The 20,942-nt window shown below is 41.0% G+C and overlaps 1 protein-coding gene across 2 annotated transcripts in view; it reads right to left on the minus strand.

The window, feature by feature from the left end:
- The window catches only part of Farsb (phenylalanyl-tRNA synthetase subunit beta), a 64,910-nt gene extending 54,655 nt beyond the window's left edge, over positions 1–10,255 (minus strand). Inside the window, exons 1-3 of one of the 2 annotated variants that reach the window (XM_021197339.1) lie at positions 10,149–10,255; positions 3,427–3,482; positions 1,196–1,350 (exon numbers count right to left, since the gene is read on the minus strand). In XM_021197339.1, coding sequence (XP_021052998.1) covers positions 1,196–1,350; positions 3,427–3,482; positions 10,149–10,206 — 269 coding nt within the window. In that variant the 5' untranslated portion in view covers positions 10,207–10,255. Of the gene's footprint in view, positions 1–1,195; positions 1,351–3,426; positions 3,483–9,760; positions 10,016–10,148 lie in introns of those variants that run through there. The other variant, XM_029538594.1, reaches the window with a different exon arrangement.
- Between the last annotated feature and the right edge of the window lie 10,687 nt (positions 10,256–20,942).

Here is a 20,942-nt window from a genome sequence, read left to right on the forward strand (position 1 = left end):
GGTGCAGTTTGAAGGCATTTCTGGGCAACTCTCGTCACCTGAAGACAGCTATTGCTGTTTTAAGTCAGTACTTCTCCAACTCGCAGGACTGTCAGCCACCACTAGCATCCTTGCACCAACTGACAGAGCTGCTGAAGCGCAGAGGGACCTCAGAGGCTGAGCTCTCCTGCAATGCAGATGCTACCGGCTTATGGGCCGTACTTGTAACTTATAAACACTCACAAGCTATTTACTGAAAATACAGATCCTAGAAAGGAATGGCTGTACACATGCCTATAATCCCAGCACCTGGAAGGCAGGGACAAAAGGATGACCTCAAGTCCAAGGCCAACCTGATATACATACTAACGTCTAGGTCAGCCAGGGATACATAAAATGGCCCCCATTTTGCCAAACACAAACACCTATATTCACTAATTAAAAAAATAAATAAGTAAAAGTAAAGATCCTGACTGGTGGCCTTAAAATCCAGTCAATTTAATTTTCAAGTACAAAAGCAACTGAACAAACCCCAAACTCAAACCCAACCATCATTTCAAATATCTACATTCACTCAAAGATGTCATAATTTCAGAATTGAGCCTAGCAACCAAAAGAATACACTTTTGCAACTGACCAGATGATGTGTAAATAAATAAAAACAAAAATAATGAATTCTGATAACTGTATTTTTGTCTTCATCTTACATTCATTGCCTTCTACATTTACTGCGCGCTGAGTCTGAAGAGTCTTAAAGATCTTCATTACACATGGAGAGACTAAAACTAGAGAAGGTGACTAGCATGTCAAGACTGTATGCCCACCATAAGTATTCAAAATTTCCACAAGGGTTTTCTACTGCAACGCCTCACGATTATTATGTAAAGGCAAACATAGTCCATCATCACCTCTATTTTTCTCTCGATGCTTTAACAAATATAATGAACTATCCACCTCACGGGATTACTGAGGGAAACCACAGAACCCCAATGAAGGATTCTTATAGTAAGCCTAAGATTATGTATTCCCAGTTTTAAAATGTTCCCCAAACTTTGAAATGGCTACAATCCCCACAACTCTTAACTCCCAATCCCCACTCTGAGGGCCTGAAGCTGGTTTACCCATATGAGGTTTCTCCTAGAAATCTGAACTCGTCTGCTGACAGTAGCAGAGGGGAAAGTGGCGAGACAATTCAACAATGTGTGCAATTCCTTACCTTTCTTTGAAGACCTGGAGTCCCCGAGCCAGTCCTTCCAGACACAGGAGATCATATCTGTTGGCAGGGACATCAATCTTGTAAAGCACAACATCCGAGGCCCCCTGTGCCTTCACATTACCTTGTTCCTTGCTTATGATTTGCTTCTCAGAAGTCTAAAACAATCCAAAGAATTTAATAAGCTACAACACAAGAATGTTACACGTCTTATTATCATAGCAGACAGAAAACTACTGTTTTCATGGTAGAACACTATGATCCATCTAAAGCACTGGCAGCAAACGGTGGTCCTCCAGGAAACCACTCGCCCCGCCTGCTTTTGCAAACAGTGCTTTACTGGAACACAAATAAACACAGTTACACATTATTTTCCACTGTCATACACTGAGACAACTGAGTCATGACAGAGGCAATACTGCCACCTTACACGAAAAGTTATACACGGAAGACATCATCACGAACAGAGAAGGAAAGTGTGGGAAGGGAACAGTGAGTGACAGCATGAAAGAAGAAACGCGGAATACAGCAGCCCTAGCAAGGAGTTCCATGGAACACGAGGCCAAGAACACCCTGAGAGAAGAGCAGGCTGAAAGTGAGGGACAGCAGAGCGGTGGGAAGTCATAGGGAGACAGCAGACAGAGGAGCCACCACAACAGCGGCCCTAGTGCAGCAGCAGCACTTAGAACCCCAGCTACACCTAAGGTAACACCTTACAGCAGAGAATTACATATTTTTCAAAAAAGATAATCATGGCTAAAAAGTTAATATTCTACTATTTTTTTGTTTGTTATGTAAAACAGCAGGGTACTATAAATACACTTAAGGAATTTTCAGTCACAAGGACTAAAAGTTATTATATTCCACACCTGACCTTAGCCAAAGGTTCAACAGTGATAAAAGTTAAATGTCAAGTGCTACTGTTACCCTTTATGTAGAAACAATACTCAGTGGCTACCCATCAATGACCTGCTGAAGTAACAGAGGGAGCTCTTAAACAATATACCACGCTTTCTGCCCTCCATGACCAACCTTCCTGTCCACTTAAGGATTACAAACTGCTATCTGGGGGAACGAAACCATCAGCAAGATGGGCAGGGGGGACAGAGGACGGCAATGTACACATACATATGCATGAAATGTCACACTGAAACCCATTTCCTCATATGCTGCTCAAAAGCAGAGGTGGGGGAAGTAGGGAAAAGAGAGAAAAGAGAGAGCAAGCCATGGGTCCACACAGTATTGGGACTGTTCAAGGCTGCTCCAGGCCCTTAAAACACATCTAACCTGGTTATTAAACTTAAAATCAGAGAAGATGATAAAAATTAGGAAGGGAAGGAAACAGAGAGGAGAAAGGAAAGATGAGGATGGAGAGAGCCCAAACAAAAATAATTAAAACTGAAATAATGTTTGATTGAAGCATTAATAAGTAATGTTTTTCAGTGGAGAAAGCTAGTTAGATGGCAGGTATCAGAAGAGTTCTAAATAAAGAACTGAGAGAAATGAAGGCATATGAATAGAAAGTGACCTGATACTCATGCAGCCATCAGTGTCATCTTCAGACTCAGCTCATGAAGCCCATATGTGAAGGCTGAGACTGTACTGCTACCTGACTAAGTCCAACAGAAATCAAAGGCCTTGTGATCATATAAAACGAATCATTTGTTTCTCCAAAATGAGGCCTGGCAAGACAAATCCAGAGATCAAGGACACAAGTAAGGCTCCCCAGAACATAATACAGGAATCCCTGGATTAATTACCAGACCCACTATACGTTAACACAGATAAAACAGCAAATTCTTAGGGAAAAAAACGAACAAGCTCAGACACACACACACACACCAATTGGTGATCCAATACCAAATGGTCAGCCCTGAAAGCACGCACATGTAACATAGAGTAAACAGGTTATACTTATGTGTATTTGGAAATATGTGTGTATGTCTATATATATGTTTGTAATAACAACTAAAGAAAAAAGACGCCTTGTATAAAAGACAGAAAGGATGGGTACATGAAAGGGTTTGGAAAGAGAAAAGGGAAAAGGGAAATGATATAATTAAAGTATAAACTCAAAAATGAAAAAAAATTGCTTTAAGTAAAGTCTTTTTAAGGGGTAAAACTTACAACACAAATTAAGAATACCTCAGGCCTTATCCAATAGTAATAAGAAAACATTTTTAAATATGAGCTCACAGATAGAATAGCTTTTTTAAAAAAAGTCTAATACATACAATTTCATCAAGTTCCAGACCAAATTCAAAGCACAGTTCGTCAAATTCTTCATCAGCTAGAAGAAAAAAAAGAATGCTAATGTTAATGTATTTAGCACAAATGAAAACTGCATATGACTCTATGAATCTCATCTACTGCTTAGTTCCCTAGCTCTGAGCATCTGAGCATGCATCACATAGCACTATGATCGCAAAAAGAGTTGCCAGTGGGTTTGTTTGGTTTTGTTTTAAGCTAAGAAACATGGCTTTACGACCTGAAATATGGTGGGTCTATAGACTGACAAAGTTCTCTTATCTGCTTTGCTTTGTTACCTGACGCAGCATCTCCAGGGTTTTTACATTATCAACCACTGAACACAAGCCACCAAAGCCACCATACATGAGTGAAAAGCTAGACAGATGTCCTAAGTTCAAAGGACAAGGGTGAGACTTAGTCTGTCGGAGGCTCAGAGCCCACTCTCTAGCATCAAAACAATAACAAGAAAAGATCTGCCTAATGCCAAACATCTAGAAAAACAATTAAAGGGCCTATCACTCTGTACTAATATCAGCTATACACTTTGGTTAGCAGTGCTGAGATATCTGTACAGACTCAGCAGAAAAAGAAGCATAGAATCAGTAGAGATCAAATGAGAAAGCAAGCTCAGAAGCACAGGTGCTACAAAAAGGAATGGCACTAAGTCTTGGAATTTAATTAAAATCCTCTCAGGTATTTTTGGGAACCACACTAATCAGGGTTGATGAGGGCTCAACACCTTATGTAAACTTCACCAACACCCTCATATGGAAACAATCTTTTGTCACCATTTTTAGTACGTAAAAGGTATAAATGGAAATAGACCTAGCCTAATACTCTGAAACCCAGCAGATCTGCAAAATGAATAGTTCTTCCTTATTTCACTTTGCTTTGTTACCTAAGAGCATTTTCTCAAGGTCTTCATTTATCAAACACTGAACAAACACAACAATTACCATTATATTCTAGTGAAGAACCAGATGTCTTAGGTTTCCTGATCCAGGGTGAGAAGTTGGCCTCAGCAGAATGCATGTTTAGTATGTCACCCATTGGCCCTAGGTTCAATTCCCAACATCAAAATAAAACAACGACAAAAGACTTGTCTGGCCTAGATATCAAACTTCAATTCAATTGAACAAATATTTACTGCCATTATGTGCCAAGAAACAGTACTAGATGCCAGGGCTATGAAGATAAATAAATTGCCATTCCTGCCTGAACTACTTCCTTCTCAAACAAAGAAACCATAAGTGTAAGTAAATAAATCCAGTACAAGGTTCAGGGGTGGCACAACACTCCGCTTAGGTTCACTTAGAGCAACATAAAGGATGTCTTCATTAGTCAAAGATTGGAGGCAGTGAATCAAGTGCTTGGCATAGCTGGGAACTCCTAACTAGTTCAGTATGGATGAAGAATGTTTGTGTTAGGAAGAAATAGGATCTAAGAAGTAGAAAAGGGGTAGGTAATGACATGCCAAGGGATCTGTCCGCTGTCCTACTCACAGGCCATGAGAGCTGGACTCAGGGACTCTCTAGCTAGGCAAACCCTGAGATGTGCTTCCCCAAACCCCTTAGCTCTGTATCTTCATTTTGTTTTGTTTTGTTATTTTTCTGAAACAAGGCCTCATAGGTAGACGAGTACAGCCTGCAAGTTATCTATACCAAGGCTGGCAAACTCCAGATCCTCCTGCCTCAGACTCCCTGGTGTTTCTCTCATAGTCATAGGGATCAAGCTTGGTTCCTTACATCTGAACTTTTAAGACTGGGGGGAGGATGGAGGATAACCAAGAAGGGGAGCCCCCTAAAACAGTGCAGGTGAAACACAGAGCTGTTCTCGTAAACCAACAGAACATGGCAAAGAAGGAACATGAAAAGTGTTAGAAGCAGAATGTGCACGGCTCAATTACAGGAGAAATGATGAGTGAGCAAGAACAGTGTGGCTCCCAGCTCACGTAAGTGAAAAAGAGGCATGCAGTAACTGAGATACCTAGCCTCCAATATGGTCTGAAATGATCCTGCCTCCTGACTCCCCTTTGTGTAAGCTTGTATATGGTGCAATCACATGAGTGAGCTAGGAAGCTCAGCTAATCTGTGAGGTGAGTGTAGTTCTAGTTGGCAGCTTGCTTGCCACCTAGCAAGAACGAATGCTAGAGCCAGGGGGCTGGAGTGATGGCTCAGTGGTTAAGAGCACTGACTGTTCTTCCAGAGGTCCTGAGTTCAAATCCCAGCAACAACATGGTGGCTCACAACCATCTGTAATGAGAGCTGATGCCCTCTTCTGGTGTGTCTGAAGACAGTGACAGTTTACTTCTACATAATAAATAAATAAATCTTTAAAAAAAAAAAAAAAAAAATGTGATTTAATCTTGTGTCCTCTGAATAAAAAAATAAAAAAATAAAAAAAAAAAAAAAAAAAAAAAAGAACGCTAGAGCCAGAACCAACCCCCTCTGACCCCTATAACTCTGACACTGTGTGAAGTAACAAAGGCATATTGTTTTCTCCTCCTAAGAAACAGGATATTCTGTTATGTACCAACAGACTAATACAAATCTTAGCCTCTGTAAAAGAAGTGGCACCGTACTCTGGAAATAGCTTTGGAATCACAAAACAGGCTTTGAGGATTGTAAAAGAAAACCCAAGGGTCGAAAAAACACTACTGGCTGAAGCTCCATGATCTTGAATCAGGATGCAAGCAAAGGCCAGGAGGGAAGCGAGGGAACACTGAAGGAAAGTACAAGGACATCCTTGTCCCATAAGGGAGAAACTTGATCAGTACCATTACTGCAGGTACTCTCACTGCAGAAAACGATGTTACTAAGACCTCTGTGCTCAAAGAGCAGCTTGTTTGTTCTGTTTTGTTTTCACCACTTACTTAAGAAGAGATAAACGTAGAAAGATCTATTAAACAAAATGTTGGTGATTTTTAAAAAAAATTTTTTTTTGGCCTTCTAAATGTAAGGCAATGCTAAAATTAAGTAAGTTCTGGACAGAGACCAAATCCTAGGCATGAGATAGAATCAACAGTCTGACTGAAAAACCTTCAGGCAGATCAAAGGCACAATTCGTTCAAACAAAAGGTGTAATAAAGAAATTAAGGGTGTGCCTCACAAATCCAATTAATCAAACAATAAAGCTTAATTAAGAGCACTGTATGAAAAAAACGTAAAGTACTGAGACAGCTAATTTCAGAGGTTTTTGGAGTCTGTGGTTTTTAACTAATGAAAAGGAATCCACCAAAAAATTCACCAAAGACCCAGAGAGTTTTTAGAAAAAACACCGGCAGACATAGCCAGCTTGAACTGAAAGGGGCGGAAGCAAGACAAAAGGAAGTCTTTGAGCCCCTAAAATTCTATTGACAGGAAGCAGAATGAGGAAAGTAATCAGCTGTGAAGCCATGCTTGCTGGGGCTCAGAGGGTGGAATCAGAGCCTAGAGGGCAGGCACAGAGCCATGGAGAATTATCCCAGGCCTGAGACCTAATCAAGACCATCCAGCATTTGCCATTCAGTTTCAGAACTGTACTCCAGTAGTTACCCCAGCTTTGGTATCTCTCTATGGTATCTGAGATGTATGGGAGACACCTATCCTAGTGCTTGAGCCTCTCAGCACTAGGATAGCACTCATCTATCACAAGATGCTAAACATCCTAAGACCCTCATCCACATCAGAACCAGGTTCAGATGTCTCATTGTGGATGGTGCTGTAAGATGACATTTCTAAGACAAGCATATTTTGCATGTGGATGAACAAGAACCATTTGGTGGCTGTGTGGAGAGACTGATACCAATGATTCCTGTCTATCTAGTCCCCTTACACAAGGTCAGGCTTGGTCTCTGTGACCAACAGAATATGGAAAAGGATGGAATAGCATGTCTGAGCAATTATCAAATACAGAGGATGGTACTTAAGCTCTCCCATTTACCTGCTCTCTCAAGAGTTCTCCTTCTGGGACAAATTAATGAAAGCCAAGATGGAAGGAACTGGAAAACATCAGTGGGTAAACAAAACCCACTGATACCACTTAAGAAAACTTAGCAGAGGAGAGATGGCTCAGCAGTCGGGAACACTTGTTACTACCGCAGAGTACCCAGGCTTGATTCCCAGAACCCACATGGTGGCTTACAGTCATCTGTAACTCAAGTTCCAGGGGATCTACTGCCCTCTTCTGGCCTCCACAGGCACCAGACATGCACCTGATGCAAACAAAGCAAAACACTTATGATATAAAATGGTTTAAGTCTAAATAATAATAATGATGGTGATGATTTAAGAAACAACTTAGAAGCAGATTCTCCAGCCCCAATGAACTCTTGACCTGACTTCGGATCTACAACTTGGAGTAAGATCCAGGACCACCAAAGGCCAAGTCTTAACCGTCAGGAACTAAGCAAACCATCGGCTTGTAATATGCAAAAGTCTTGTCAGCTAAGCGGCAATCGGTCAAATTGTACGAATTACAATATACTGAATCTTATTCCTTATTCCTTTAAGCTATATTTTTAAAACTTAGATAAAAGAAAGAACAAAAAGTAAAACTATGAATAAGTCCCTACAATAAAATGGTAAACCTAAAAAACTGTGTGGCACACAGGTGGCTCTGGCAGTACTTAACTGTACCAAGCTAGAACAGGGCCCAGACTGAAGAGTAATCAGAAAACACATTCTTCACAAGAAGATGAATATCAAAGAATAAACAAAAAACAAGTAACAAGAACACAACTGAACAGAAAGGCAATCGCAAGGAGGATTAAGAAGCCAGAGCTGCTCCGAGGAAGCAGGGGAAACAAAATGCCCTGGGTAACAAAAACTGCAGAGAAATGCAAGGTGACGGTGGCAGCTGGAAAGGGCAGTGGAGTTCAGATGGGCAGCAACCCTAGAGGTCTCAATAAGAAGGTGGCATGTAAGAGCACGAATGAGACATTATCTTAAAACAAGAGAAACAGGCAAACAAAAAAAGAGAAAAAAAAATCAAATGAGACCCACACTTCATCTGGAAACTACCTGTTTTGGTGCATAGCCTTTTCCAACTCCAACCACCACTGAAATGACATTTAAAAAGAAAGGTTTCAAGAAAGAAGACAAGAGAAACAATGAAGATTAGAACTAACCCAGCTGGTGTATACCTCAAATACCATCAATATGCATGAAAGAATTTCGAAACCGCCTACAGTTAACAGTCTGTGTGGGAAAATCAAGCTTATTTGATCACTCACCATTTCAAAGAGGAGGGAAAAGGAAAACAGGCAGAGAATGTATTAAAACTTTATCTGATAATTGCGAGCTGGTCATAAGTCTCATTGTCTTTTAAAATTTGGACAAACGGGTACTTTTCCAGAGATAAGGGTCTGACTAGGAACTGATTCTAAAGTTATCTTGCCACACGCCATCATATGCAGTTCAGAGACAGCAGCCACCAGTACAGAGAATATGGTTTAGAATAACAGGGTAAGTGAGGGATATTAATAAGCTTACTATATAACAGAAACTGGTTAAGAAATTAAAACCACATTCCAAAAGCAAAGCGATTTCCTGTTTCTAAGGACTTGGGACAGTTCCTGGTCACAACTATAATTGCATCACTTGGGAGACTGAGTCAGGAGGATTGCCACAAGTTTAGAGCCAGCCTGGACTTCAGAATATGGTTCTGTCTCCAAAAGAACGACAAAAACCGACAAACACAGGGGGTGAGTAATATCTAAAGTCCATCCTTAGGAAAAAAAAAAAATCTTAAAAGTTTATTTGTACGGCATCAGGACTGTGTTATTATGAGCCTGCTCCATTTTGTTATCATTTTGGCCTCTAATACTCAAAAACTGGGAGGCTCGCATCAAACACTCGTTATGACCTTCAGAGAAGCTGATAACTACAGGGTGGGGCTGATACCATTTCAACTTACTACATCTGTGTTGGAAATGATAATTTGACTGATATTTAGCTCCCTTCCCCCCACGCCCCAATGGTTTCGTTTTAGAACTGAGAAAGAAAGAAGTGTATCGTGAATGCTAAGCCCATAGAAGAGATTCCATTTGGGGCTCAAATCAAAGTTACCTATCAATTGCTACCCCTGCACACAACCAGGTTTCCTTTCCCAGAAACATTTAGCATGTCCAACAAACCGTTTTACTAACGGCATGTTTGTTATTTTTCTCATGTATGTGTCATGTGCACAGCTCTACTCTCAAACACTGCCTGACACACCTCTGGAGCCTGGTCAACACTAAAATAAAGCCAACGCCGGGCCTGGTGGCACACGCTTGTTATCCCAGCACTCAAGAAACTGAGGCAAGAAGGCCGACAGTTCGAAAACAGCCTGGGCTACCTAGTGAGACCCGCATCTTTCTCAAACGTCTCCCCTTCGCTGTCAATCCGGTTCCACAGCCTACACTCGTGATGTAACCCAGGGTACGTTTCCTCGTCTGTGTCCCGACCCTAAAGTCGGTGCTGGACACGCAGTAGAAGCTCGGTCTCTGAATAAATGACACGGAGAGCCCGACACGCGCTGATGATGCAACGGAGCCACCGCGGAGCTGGTTCCCAGAAGCTACTTCAGCGCAGCCGAGTCTCCTCGCCCAGCAGCGCGCCCCTGCGGACTCTGGCCGAGCGGAACCAAACCCGGCGGAGCGGCATGAACGCCGCCAGCACGCCCTTCTGCAGGGCGAGCCCGGCTCCCCCAGGCACCGAGCCCAGGCCACGGGGCGGGCACTCACTGTAGGTCCGGCCCAGGGCTTGGAAGAGCAGATCTCGCTTTACGCTGACAGTCGGCATGGCGAGTCGTGGAGCCTGCGCCTGCGCCACGTGCGGGGCCTCGGCGACCCTAGAGCCAAGGACCCGCCGCTCCTCTCTTGGGCTGTCTCGCGTGATGCCTGTCTAAATTCAACCATTTGCCACACCCGTTTTCCACCTGAATATAGGAAAATACCGCGCTCTGGATCATTTAATATTAGTTCTCTTGTGACGATGACCAAAAAGTTTGGAAAATAGGTATAATCGGGTGGAACTCTTTCTATTTTGACAGGCAAGAGTGCGAACAGACCTCAGAGGCCCGGATGCTCCCAAAGCCCTAAGGAAGATGCCAAGTTGGGTAGGCGGAGCGCTAGATGGGTGGGAAGGACTTCCAGGTAGAGAAGTTCGCCCAGAGGTATTTGAAAAGCAAGGTAAATGGATGCAAGACTTCCTGAAAAGAATATGCAAATACTAATGGCAAGGTCCGTTAACAGGCCACACTTTTTTTACTCTTTGAGACAGGTTTCTCTGTCGCCTTGACTGTCCTGGAACCCGCACTATAGACTAGGCTGGCATTGAACTCTGAGAACTTTGAGATCTGCCTGCCTCTACCTTCCTAGTGCTGGGATTAAAGACATTTGCGCCACCACTGCCCGGCTTGTCCTGGAACTCACTTTGTAGACCAGGCTGGCCTCGAACTCAGAAATCCGCCTGCCTCTGCCTCCCAAGTGCTGGGATTAAAGGNGTGCGCCACCACTGCCCTGCTTTTACTTAATCCTTTAACCCTCTTGAAACTACAGATGTTATACCCGAGCCTTGTTTGAACGTAGCAGCAACCTTATGGGTTGTTAGAGACCACAGGACTTTTCTATCAGATGCTATACTCAGCCTAAAATGTTCATGAGCAGATTTCCTCCTTAAAATAACTATTGAGGGACAGTACGTCAAATCATGGGCCACTGAGATTTCAGGGCTTAATCCCGTGTAGCCTGCAAATGCTACTTTATGTGGTATCGGAGTCTGTGGAATAAGCTAAGGGTTTTGAGATGGAACTTAGCCGAGGTTATTAGGATGGGCCCTAAATGCAATTGCGTGTAGACTCGATAAACGGAAGGCAGTGATTCGAAATAAGGTCACTACAAAAAATAAAGATAAAGTCAGTAGTCTTCAGAAACTGGAAGAGATTCAGCAGCCCCCAAATCACTTGGATTTGGGCCAATGAAATTGCTTTTGGGTTTCTTGCCTCCAGAGCTTGAATATAACAAAATTCTATTTCATCTCACTTACTGTTCTTTATGGTTTGAGATAAAGGCTCAACTCTATAGCTGAAGCAGTCCTGGAACTCATCCCGTAGCTCTGGATGGCCAGAAATTTTCAGAGATTCTCCTGTTTCAAGGTGTCTTGAGAGACAAGAATATGAGTCACATCACCAGACTCAAGTTTCTGTTTGAAATCAAAAGGTTGTGGTACTTCCTTTCAGCAGCCATGACAAAACAAATACATCAAAGCAGAGAGGTAAAGCAGCAATGGACTGTGGGACTCACCTAACCTGTAAGGCAGAGCAGAAACGTTGCTTCCTCAAGAGAATTAAAGCAAGGGCACCACTGCCCTTCACTTACGGAAGCAGAACTGAGGCCAGATTTAGGCCATCGTAACTCTTAATAAGCTTCCCACTGCACTAATTTCCACTTACGGCAAGAAAGTCCCACGTGTAGCTTTCTGACCCTAAATTGCAGTAAGTGTGAACTTACTGAGTTCACCAACTCATATGCTCACCTCTCAGAAACATACAACTAACAGTATTTGGCTACTTATTAGGGCATCTTTTGACTCAGGCATTTGACCAGAAGACTAACTCTCATACTTCATAAGAGGATTTAAAGTGCTTCTTTGTGTCCCTGATATGTCACTATAGGTGTGTTTTAAGAAATTATAGATGGATGTAGGAAACAAAGTAAATAATGCTATTTGGAGAATAAAAGAGAAATAGTTCTTAATATTTTACTTTTAAGGATTATTTCCCCACAGAGATTTACAAAGTTTCAGCCCAATTTAAATTATTTTTTCTATTGATTCTGGAGTTTAGGTTGTATTTTTAAAAGTCTTCCTCCACACATTTTTTAAAAATCATGTTTTCCTTTTTGAGTACATCAGTAGAATTCTTTTCCATTTAAATCTCAGATCTTTTTTGAAATTTGTTTTGGTTTTTGGAGCTAATGAACAAGCCAGTTTTATTTTATTTTCAAACAGCAATGCCAATACCATTTATTAAAAAGCTTCTTTTCCTCATCCAGTTTGTAATATCACATATTAAATTTCCACATATATTTGGATCCACTGCCAAACTGTTTCAATGCCAGTACCAAGCTCTTTTAATGATTATGGTGTTATTTTCCAAACCCCTCCTGGAAACCAGTTCCAAAGGCCAAAGAACCACATTGTCAAGTTTAGTTACAGCAGTGACCCTACTTCTCCAGTTACTTTTCCCATTGCTGTGACCAAAAACACCCGACAGAAATAATTCAAGGGGAAAAAATTATTTTTGGCATCCTTTCAAAGGGTTCATTCAGTTGGTCATGGTGGGCAAGGCAAGGAGAGGCAGTTGAGTTCACATCGCAGAGGGCCAGGCAGGGGGGGTGGGGGGATGTAGGTGCTCCCTTAGCATTCTCCCTTCGTGTTTTCATTCCATCCAGGTCTCTAGCCCATAGAATGGTGCCACCTACATGCAAGACAGATCTTTGCCTCTCTGGACTCAGCCTTTACAAACATAGCCGGCCGTGTACCTCCCCAACTTCTAGGTATTCTAAGTCCAGTCAAGTTGGCAATGATAATAACTTTCATAAGCATGTTTTCTCTTTCATCATGAAACTTCATTCTTGGAATTATTCTAAAGAAAAAACTGGTACCATTCTTTGTAATATAGAAAAAAATTGAAACAGCTGAAATATCTAACAACATGACTTGGTTAAAGTGTTTCAGTACAACCTAATATGAACATTAAAAACCATGTAGTAGGCCAGTGATTCAGCTTAGTGGTAGAGTGTTTACCCAGCATGCATCACATCTTTGGTTTGATGTCCAACACCCCAAAGTGAAAGGTAACTCAAAATAATGTTGACTGTTGTGGTGGTTAGTGTTAATTTTCAACTTGACAGGATCTCCGACCGCCTGGGAGATGGGTCCCTGAGCTTGCCTTATATTGATTGTGATGTGGAAGGACTCGTCTAATTATGGTTGGGACTTTTGCCTCAGCAGGGGATTCTGGAATTCATCCCTGTCTAGTTCTTGATTAGGGATGTGGTGTGAGAAGCTGCTTCAAACTCTTGCTGCCTTGACTTCCCTCTTTGAGGACTGTACCTTGAGCAGTAAACTAAAATATGCCCCCCTTCCCTTAAGTTGCTTTGTTAGAGTATTTTATCACAACAGCAGGGAAAAGGCACACATTATGTATGCATATAAAGTTGCAAGATTCACTCTTGTGTAGCCCTGGCCGTCCTGGAATTCTATATAAACCAGGCAGGCCAGGAGCACCCAGAGATCCTCCTGCCTCTGCCTCCCAAGTACAAGGATCAACAATGTACGCCACCACAGCCTATGTGTGCTGTGGAAATTTTAACATGAAAAGACTTTCAACAAATAATATGAAAATGAAGTTATTGTATATGCTTAAAATGATTAATTTTGCTCAATTGAGTATCTGAATTGAGTCAATATGAATGGTGGGTATGAATAAAGACAACAATGTACAATATACATCTAAGTGTTATATCTATCCCTAGGTGGTGCGACTATTTTCTTCATTATATATTTTATAGTCTACAAAACTATAATTAGTAATCATTGCTTTTATTATAAGGAAGAGTGTCATTTTGAAACACAATATTAGTTGGACTGGAGAGATGGCTCAGCAGTTAAGAGCACTGACTGCTCTTCCAGAGGTCCTGAGTTCAATTCCCAGCAACCACATGGTGGCTCACAGCCATCTGTAATGGGCATCCTATTTCCTCTTCTGGTGTGTCTGAAGACAGCAACAGTGTACCCACATACATAAAATAAATAAAAGATCTTGGGAAGACCCACTCCCAGGCGCTCTAACACAACCAGGATCATAGGATAAGAGGTGAGGAGGACACAACATCTGCCCCAACAATGGAAGTAACTGGGACCAGCGAGATCCAGGCACCCAGGAACTCAACCCAACCAGTGGCACAGGTTCCTTCTGGTCTGAGCCAGTGCCCTGAGCAGACCTTGGGCGTGAGCTCCACAACCAGTCCCACACACCCAGAAAAAACTCCACTCCCAGGAACTCTAACATGCCCAGGTCCACAGGACCCCAGGAGCTTGGTCACACCAGAATCTCAGGCTCCCAGAAGCAGCTTGACTCCCAGGAGCTCCGACACACCCAGGATCTCAGGATCACAGACTCACAGGATCACAGAGACAGCTGAACTCTGAGTTCTGACACAACCAGGATCACTGGAAGGACAGGCTCCAGTCAGATATAGTGAGGGCAGGTAGCACTAGAGATAATAAGATGGTGGGAGGCAATTGTAAAAACATAAGCAACAGAAACCAAGGTTACTTGGCATCATCAGATCCCAATTCTCCCAATACACCATCATACCAGAAAGGCAAGATTCGGATCTAAAATCACTTCTCATGATGGTGATAGAGGATATAAAGGACATAAATAACTCCCTTAAAGAAATATAGAACACAGGTAAACAGCTAGAAGCCCTTAAAGAGGAGACACAAAAATCCCTTCAAGAATTACAGGAAATCACAATCAAACAGGTGAAGGAATTGAACAAAACCATCCAGAATCTAAAAATGGAAGTAGAATCAATAAATCACAAAAGGAGACAACTCTGGAGATAGAAAACCTACAAAAGAGATCAAGAGTCAAAGATGCAAGCATCACCAACAGAATACAAGAGATAGACAATCTCAGGTGCAGAAGATACCATAAAAATCATTGACACAACAGTCAAAAAAATGTAAAAAGCAAAAAACTCCTAATTTATATTTGAGAATACAAATGTCAACCCAGGCTACTATACCCAGCAAAACTCTCAATTACTATAGAGTGACAAACCAAGATATTCCATGACAAAAGCAAATTTACATGATATCTTTCCATAAATCCAGCCCTATAAAGGATAGTAAATGGAAAACACCAACACAATGAGGGAAACTACACCCTAGAAAAAGCACGAAAGTAATCTTTCAATAAACCCAAAAGAAGATAGCCACACAAACATAATTCCACCTCTAACGACAAAAACAACAGGAAGTAACAATCACTTTTCCTTAATATCTCTTAACATCAATGGACTAAATTCCCAAAAAAGACAGAGACTAATGGATCAGATATGTAAATAGGACCCAGCATTTTGCTGCACACAGGAAACACACCTCAGTAACAAAGGCAGGCACTACTTGTCAGTAAAAGGTTGGAAAACAATTATGCAGGCAAATAGTCACAAGAAACAAGCTGGAGTAGCCATTCTAATATTGAATAAAATCAACTTTCAACCAAAAGTTATCAAAAAAGACAAGGAAGGACACTCATACTGGTCGAAGGAAAAAAATCTACCAAGATGAACTCTCAATTCTGAATATCTATGCTCCAAATGCAAGGGCACCCACATTCATAAAGGAAACTTTACTAAAGCTCAAAGCACATATCACACCCCACACAATAATAGTGGAAGAATTCAACACCCCACTCTCAGCAATGGACAGATTATGGAAACAGAAACTAAACAGAGACACAGTAAAACTAACAGAAGTTATGAACCAAATTGATCTAACAATATTTATAGAACATTTCATCCTACAGCAAAAGAATATATCTTCTCAGCACCTCACAGTACCTTCTCTAAGACTGGCCATATAATTGGTCACAAAACAGGGCTCAACAGATGCCAGAAAATTGAAATAATCTAATGCACCATATCATATCACCATGGACTAAGGCTGGTCTTAAATACCAATAAAAACAATGGAAAGCACATATTCACATGGAAGCTGAACAATGCTCTACTCAATGATAATTTGGTCAAGGAAAAAAATAAAGAAATTAAAGGCTTTTTAGAATTTAATGAAAATGAAGACACATTATACCAAAGCTCATGAGACACAATGAAAGCAGTGGTAGTAGGAAAACTCATAGCTCTTAGTGCCTCCAAGAAGAAACTGAAGAGAGCTTACACTAGCAGCTTGACAGCACACCTGAAAGCTCTAGAACAACAACAAAAAAAAAGCAAATACACCCAAAATATAATCAAATCAAATATAAACAAAAAGAACTATACAAAGAATCAACAAAACCAGGAATGGTTCTTTGAGAAAAATCAACAAGATAGATAAACCCTTAACCACACTAACCAGAGGGCACAGAGACAGTATCCAAATTAATAAAATCAAAATGGAAAGGGAGATATAACAATGAAGAATATCTTAAAATAACTATTCTATTTGTTGGATATCAACAGTTGAAAATATTAAAATTATGTTCTACAAACATCATGGAAATATTATTGATAATTTTTCTCACTGTGTTTGAAATTAGCATTTTCTTAATGTTTAACTTATAAGAGTTTTTGCTATTTTGAAAATTTTAAAATATACTTACTGATAAAATAATTTCTCTCCTAAAAACTGATAAACTTTTTTAAGTAAACTGATTGTTAGACAATGTACACAGATATATAATGTGTTTTAAATACTCTCATTATGTCAGGTGGTTTCAAATAAGAGCTTTTGAATATACTTCTTAATGCTTCATTTTTAATATTTTATGCTCTTTTACTATGCTTAACTCCCAAGGAATATTTTTTATGTTTTGAAACAATTTAGAATTCAACATTAGATATAGGATCCTCAGTTATGGATAGTATTAAATATTCATTAATGACATTTTTAGAGTATGAAAGGATATGAATATAAAAGATGAACAAATTTTTATGTACTATTTTATTCTCAAAAATACTCAATATTATTAATATGTTTGATGTATTTAAATAATAAAAATAAGAAAAAATATAAATAAAAGATCTTTAATAAAAAAAGAAGAGGATGGTCCTCTTAAAAAAAAAAAGAAAGACAATATTGCTCATTTTTTCTTTCTCTCTCATGCCTACCATCTGCCTCTGTAGCTCTCTCTCATTGTCCATAGGGTCAGGGCTGATTGCTCCTGCCTGTCAGTCAGAGCTTCAGTATGCACAGAGAACACTGATGAGAGAACTACCTTACCTTCCTGAAGTGCTTGTGGCTCAGACAGTAACTGAGAGAGTGATACTCTAGGTATGAAATTCTCTCTGTGTAGACCCTAGAACGCAATACATTTTACACTAGAGCAGATTAACATGATACTCTGATGTTGTATATGTTTTCATGTGTATCTTGTCCATTGCCAGCTTCCATTTCCTCCTTCATAAAACGGACATAGCACTTCCTCTGATGACAGTCAGAATAAAGCTTGTAGGAACGATTCTAAACCCGCAAAGTACTATTTAGATATTAGATATTTACACTACAGCTCACAGTCCTGAGTGATCCAAGGCTATATACCCTCTCTAACATTAAGTCAGCTGGAACTTGATCTACTTATCTACTGTCAGAAATGAGCGACATAGGCAGAGTGTACGGTTTCCTATAATTGCCTAGTGTGCACTCATTGTGTATCCTAACTATCTATCATCAAATCACATGCCTTTTCTGATTTCTAGGTCTGATTTCTAGCTCGGTGGTACAGCACTTTCCCAACAAGTATGAGCTCCCTCAGTCCATCCTAAGTACTATAAATAAAAACAACCAACACACATTCCCTAACCCCAGCTACTCAGGAGGCTGAGGCAAGACTGTGATTTCAGTGTTAGCCCTGACTCTAGAATAAACCTAAAACTAGTTCTCAGTGGGAGATGACGACTGAGAAGATAGAAGGCAAATAGGTAGAGCCTCTTAAAGGGGCTGAACCCCTGGCTGTTTTTAAGACACCCTTTATTCTTCCTGCTTTTTCAAGAGGAAGATGTTCAGAGTGGTTAGCTTACAGTGTTCCAAGCTGCAAAGTTACAGTTGAGAGTCAAGAAATAAGTAGATTATCTATAATCCCAGCACTCATTCTGGGATGCCCACAACCAACTGTAATGGCTCCAGGGGATCTGACACGATCTTCTTGCAGAGATACGCACAGCACACATAAACACACATAAAAATAAATCTTGTTTGAAAGGTTGATACTTCATCCATTTAAGTATTCATTGAGAACAATTGAAAGAAATTCTGGGATTTTTCTAAATGTCAAGATTAAAATCTGGTATTTTGAAAAACTCACAAGTAAGCATTGTTTCAGTTGCCTGTCATTCTAGCAGAGTATCTGTGGTGTTTGAACAGGAATGGCCCCCACGGGCTCACACTTGGCTGGTTCGGTGGAACTATTTAGGAAGGATTTGAAAGTGTGTACTTGGAGGGGTTGTGTCACTCTGGTGGGTTTTGGCATGTGGCTATCCCACAGGTGGAGAGAGAATAGCAAAAAGGTGGGGAAATCCTTACAGGTTTTAAAGAAAGTGAGGGTGGCTGCCATTCGGGATCTGTGCAAGCCAGAAAAGCCTGACCATTTACAGCGGCAGTAGGGAGGCTTGTGAACCAGAGAAGCCAGCAGGCTAGGGTGAGGGCTGTCATGTCACAGGTGTGTGCCCATAGGAAACTAGATGCCCCATTTGCTGGAAAGAGGGAGATAAGGGACTGTGACGGCTCTTCCTGGTAGACAGAAACTCATTTCACTGGTTCCTGAAAAAATGCTGATTGTAAGCTCCGTCCATCTGTCCATCTGTCTGTCCATCCATCTGCCTGTCTGTCTGTAAGCAGTCCTTCTGTTTACCCTGTCAGGGTCCAGCCTGAGCTGAGCCCAGAATGTCATTTAGGACATTTTCAGTGGCCTTGCCATTTGTGGGGCTTGTCTTTGGAGCCTAACACCCATCTTGTTTGAGACAGGGTCTCTGGTTTTCTTACCCCCATCCCCTTGCCCTCTGTGAATGGCAGTCTCTCGAGCCCACTGACTACCAGGGATGCTCCTGACTCCTCCACCTCCTCCTCTCTTTCCAGAGTACACACATTCATGCTGTTCCATCTGATGTTAGCTGAGACCTGGGTATTCTGGCTCAGATCCTCACGCTTATGTGTCCAGTGTTTTATCCAAGGAGCCATCTCCCCAGGCCCATATACTTATAACTTAAAAATAGGCACATCTTGAGCCGGGCGTGGTGGCGCACGCCTTTAATCCCAGCACTTGGGAGGCAGAGGCAGGCGGATTTCTGAGTTCGAGGCCAGCCTGGTCTACAGAGTGAGTTCCAGGACAGCCAGGACTACACAGAGAAACCCTGTCTCGAAAAAACAAAACAAAACAACAACAACAACAACAACAACAACAAAAAAGAGGCACATCTTAAGTTGAAGTAAAAGGTTGTTTGCATCTCCTCGCTCCTAGCAGTTAACTATGGCAAAACACAAAGACAAAAAACATGGAAGGAAATCAAAATTCCTAATTATTCAATCTACACTTTAGCAATCTATGGGGCAGTTTGAACTGTGACCTTCTTATTGCTTAGTTAAGAATTGTTTAATTATTTTATTTATTTACATTTCAAGTGGTATCTCCCTTTCCCGGTTTCCCCTCCGCAATTCTGTTGTGAATTTTCTTTCTTTCTTTTTTTTTTTGTTGTTGTTGTTGTTGTGAATTTTCATTGGCATTTGTATTGCTATTTAAAAATATTCCATTATATTTTATGTTTGTTTATGAATATGAAGTGGATTCAGAGGTCAGAAGACAATTCACAGAAGTCACTTCATTTCTTCTCATCAGGTGTGGCACAGGGATCAAACGTAGGTCCTGAGTCCTGGTGGCAAGTGCCCTTACCCGCGGAGACCTCTCGGCCACTCCTGTTGTCATCGGTTTCTTTTCACTATGTAGCCCTGACTGGTACTGGTCTCCCAGAGTTTCACCTGCTTCTTTATCCTGGGTGCTAAGATAAAGGCATGTGCCACCATGCTCAGGGTCCCACTGTCGTTTTTTAAACCTTATGTGTAGACACGTAGTTTATTCCATTCCACTAATTGTTAATAGTGAGCATCATTCCATGCATCTCTTCACTGGTGAAATGTCTCTCCAAATACTTTACCTATTTTAAAGTTTATTATTTTGTTGTTGAACTGTTGTTCAAAAAATTTTTTTTACATTCTAGATTGAATTGTTTATCAGGTATTCATCTCAGAAATATTTCACCAGTCTGCTTTATGGCAGGAATCTTATAAAGTTTTGTGTGTATATCTAGAATCTACTACAGATTGATTTTTGTGAATTGCGTAAGAATAAATGTTTAGGGCGAATGTTCTGTAAGTGCCAACATTAGTTGCTGGCAGTGCCAAACACAGGCACACTCTCTCCCACAATTCCTTTTCTATGACCACTTTCTCAAATACTTGTTGACCGAATGAATAACCCCAATATAAACTGACCAGTTTGGTCTTGTGTTCTTTGTTCTATAATACTCTCCTCCTTATTTGAGCAAAAGTCTTGCTACAGTAGCTACTTGCCAGAGTGCTAAAGACAAAAGTTATTTCCCCAAAGTAGAAATCTGCTTCTATTCTTCCCTATCCTTGTTGGCTCCTCCCTCTAAACCTTGTGTTCCGCCTCTTGCAGACAGGTTGGGAGTTTCTTCCTGGAACCCTGGATCTGGACAGCGTCCTCGAACCGCCCACTGTCACCGCCCACCGTC

The sequence above is a fragment of the Mus pahari genome, chromosome 5 (genome assembly GCF_900095145.1).
Source record: "Mus pahari chromosome 5, PAHARI_EIJ_v1.1, whole genome shotgun sequence".
In the NCBI taxonomy this organism is placed as follows: Eukaryota; Metazoa; Chordata; class Mammalia; order Rodentia; family Muridae; genus Mus; species Mus pahari.